Source organism: Opisthorchis viverrini, assembly GCF_000715545.1.
Source record: "Opisthorchis viverrini unplaced genomic scaffold opera_v5_511, whole genome shotgun sequence".
Taxonomy (NCBI): domain Eukaryota; kingdom Metazoa; phylum Platyhelminthes; class Trematoda; order Opisthorchiida; family Opisthorchiidae; genus Opisthorchis; species Opisthorchis viverrini.
Window position 1 is genome coordinate 243,174 of NW_008752170.1, and position 3,856 is coordinate 247,029.

The 3,856-nt window shown below is 48.4% G+C and overlaps 1 protein-coding gene across 1 annotated transcript in view; it reads right to left on the reverse strand.

The window, feature by feature from the left end:
* The window catches only part of T265_11497 (hypothetical protein), a gene marked incomplete at both ends in the record, with an annotated part of 39,328 nt that overhangs the window by 23,699 nt on the left and 11,773 nt on the right, over nt 1-3,856 (reverse strand). Inside the window, one exon of the mRNA XM_009178166.1 lies at nt 2,960-3,033. Within this exon, the coding sequence (XP_009176430.1) occupies nt 2,960-3,033 (74 nt within the window). The remainder of the gene's footprint in view (nt 1-2,959; nt 3,034-3,856) is intronic.

Below are 3,856 nucleotides of genomic sequence, written 5' to 3' on the forward strand. Positions count from 1 at the left end.
GCGTGACATCAGCTTCTCTGTCAAGGGTCGAGTTTACAATGCTGCGGTGCGCTCCATATTACTATATGGATCAGAAACCTGGCCGCTGCGAGCTGAGGACGTCAAAAGACTTTGTGTTTGACCATCGATGTCTTCGGAGCATTGCCTGAATCTGGTGGGAACACCGGATCAGCAATTCGGAAGTACGCCGAATGGTATTCGGGAGAAATAACTCACCCTCGATAGATGAACTGACCACACTGCATAGGTTCCGCTGGCTTGGCCACGTGTTGCGTATGCCAGTCGACCGACTTCCTCGAAGGGCTCTTTTCGCACAACCACGCGAAGGGTGGAAGAGAGCCAGAGGCGATCAAACAATGACTTGGCAGCGAAGTATGAAAGCAATTACCAGCAAACTCAGCTGCGCTGGTCACTGATGTCTTCCTGGATGGGGACCCCGAGATGGGCCACATCAATGGCTAGAGACATTGTCAGACATGGCCCAGTCGCGCCCTCAATGGCGCTCATGCATCAAAGCTATTGCCTTCAATGCATAGCTCCTTTTCCAAGCCCAACCCCCCACTTGACAGCCCACTGTACCTATCCCTCCCAAAAAACATCGGTGAACGAAACTGCGGCAGCTACAATGTACGTACGACGAGTACGCGGTTATTACAGCTGACAATGATGATGATGATGATGATGATGATGATGATGATGATGACCTCAACCCTCCTTCCTCATGATGATGATGATGATGATGATGACCTCAACCACGCCTCCTTCCTCCGCCTGGACAACCGGGAAGTATTAGTATCCCGCACAGTTCTGTGTCTACCGATGTGTCCCTCCTCAACCAATTCCCGCCACACAAGCAAACGTTTCTGGGTATTCGACTGACAGTTATCTGACCGGTGGGCCTTATGCACCCCACTGCCTATCGACAATAAACAAAATAACGCCTTTCCAAATTCACGATATCCTTTCTAATATGGGAGTTTTAACGTCCATAATCTATGTCAAATTGGCAAACAGGCAATGCTCGCTGATACCTTATACTCCCTTGAAATTGATATCTCCCGTCTCCGAAACATGCATACAAGGCCCAAGCGTGGTAATGAATCTCAAAACGCCAAAGACGAACTCAGCTCTTTCAGATTTCTCCCCCCATGTGTCCGGTGTTCCAGACCCAAGGTAGAAAGCGCTTTGTTGGATTGGATCCCAGTTAATGGTCGTCTTTGCGCTGTCCGGTTATCCAGCTCAATCAGGCTCACTGCTTCTCGACATAAAAAGCGGTGCCTGTTTGTAGTGTCGGCTTACGCCCCAATGGACTTCAGTTCTGATGATGAGAGGGGTACTCCCTATCGAGTTATCCAGGTTAATTCGTCAAACAAGAAACACTGACAATGTGATACTTGAGGGTGATATGAATGCATAAGTCAGTCGTCTGACCTCCCCAGTAAACACAGTGCCGCCGGTGGCTAGCTTTGCCACTGACTCCGTTGGTGAATATAAGCCAAACATAACATTTGCTGCAAAAAAGCCTTCTGAAAACAAAGGTACCAGGATACTCTGGATACTGGAGCTCTATTTACGAAGTAATTTTCGAAACCGATTTGTTTGAATGCACCACCGATTAAATATATCATGAAATTTTTGGGTTGCCACCTTTGGCCGCTTTTAGCCATCGGTGGCAAGTGTAACATGCCACCCCTATTTGCCACCTCTTGCCACCGGTGGTGCCGCGGTGACGTGTTTACTGGGTCCCTGGAATCACATTTGGACGACCTATTCGGAGTACACGCTTGTCGCGCAGACAACGGAGAGCGACTCCTTCAATTGTGTGCTGATCCTCAGCTGTTTCTTGCCAGTATGAACTTTCGCATTGCGTAATCTGGCGGCAACCAAACGCAAGTGGAACCATTTGGGTCACGTGGCCATCAGCCGCCGGTGAACAGTCACTGTTCAAGATTGCCATTCCTCTTAAGGCACACAACTTGATTCTAATCACGCCATTTTGCGTGCACGCCTGTCAATTCGTTTCACCTCAGGCCTTCGCAAGTCAGCAAGAAACATGCAACTCCACCATCTTCGAAGAACTACCATAGATCAAGAGTATCAGTCTGAGCTAGCCCAACTCTCTACAGTAAACCGATACTGTAGTGGTAGTGAGCACGTGGATGAAGCATCCCGAAACTTGCTAGCGGCGTTCAGCGTTGTCGGTCCGACTTTTTCGATTCGACCAGAAGACCACTGGATGTCGTCGAGATCGCTATTTATGATTGGTGCCAGGAAAATCATACCAGCAGGCTAGGAGCACGACGGTGCATGCAAATCTCTCAAACGATGAACAGGGAAGAGTCCAAATAAAGACCGGGAGTTCTGGTCGATAACGGAAGCTCAAGAGATGGAGAAGGCTTTTGTAACCGGGACCAGCCGTGCCCTACATCAACTGGTACTATCAACTGGCCCTAGGAAAGCAACGATCAGCGAAGCGATAAGTTTGAAAGGTAGGTCAATAACTCACTTGCAAAAACTTCGGTTGGCAAGACGGGTTTGAAAACTTCGAGGAACAGTGTAACTGGCCTCCTGCAAAACAGCCTGTGGAGATGGTGCATACAAACGAATGGAATGTTAACCTTATTCGCCCGTCGGAAGATGACATAAAGTGCTAAATACCCGTAATGAAACGTGATTAGGCACCAGGACTGGACGGTTTGTACCCAGCCCTTTTTAAAGAAGGCCGAGAATCTCTGGTGACCCATCTGACAAAGCATATTGTTGCGATATGGAACGAACAGAAAGTGCCTGCAGAAAGAGGTATGCTGACAGTTATTCTTATTTCCAAAAAGGGTACGCGGACGTTATGTGAAAGCCACCGATCAGCCTGGGTGCCCTACATCAACTGGTACTATCAACTGGCCCTAGGAAAGCAACGATCAGCGAAGCGATAAGTTTGAAAGGTAGGTCAATAACTCACTTGCAAAAACTTCGGTTGGCAAGACGGGTTTGAAAACTTCGAGGAACAGTGTAACTGGCCTCCTGCAAAACAGCCTGTGGAGATGGTGCATACAAACGAATGGAATGTTAACCTTATTCGCCCGTCGGAAGATGACATAAAGTGCTAAATACCCGTAATGAAACGTGATTAGGCACCAGGACTGGACGGTTTGTACCCAGCCCTTTTTAAAGAAGGCCGAGAATCTCTGGTGACCCATCTGACAAAGCATATTGTTGCGATATGGAACGAACAGAAAGTGCCTGCAGAAAGAGGTATGCTGACAGTTATTCTTATTTCCAAAAAGGGTACGCGGACGTTATGTGAAAGCCACCGCGGCATCAGCCTGGTAGCTGTAACATCAGAGCTCATCTCTGGTTTTATACTTCGACGGTTGACTGAACACAAGGAGACAGATCCGTGAAAATCAAGCTCGGTTTCGTCGTTCAAGAGGACGCATCGAACCAATCTTCACGCTCCAACACTGCTCTCAGCAACCAAAAAATGGTTGTTTCTTGAACTGAAAGCTGCTTTGACTCTGTGAACCGCCAGGCGCTATGGAAGTGTCTGTGGAGCAAAGCCCCCCCCCCCAAATAAATTATTGACCCTCTTTAAGGCACTGTACGCAAACTCCCGTGATCGTGTGAAGGTATACGGGAAGCGCTCTTCTGAGGTCACCACATCAAGTGCTGTCAGACACGGCTGTCCTCTCTCGCGTTTACTCTTCAACTTCGTCATTGATACAATTATGGAGACTGGACCTTACCGTGGTGTGACGGTTTGCGCACCTCAGCGATCCATTGAGCTATACTGGAGAGTGTCCCGCGACACTCACAAAGTCTCTCATACCAGGTTGGTCAATGGTTAGAGGTCTGACGA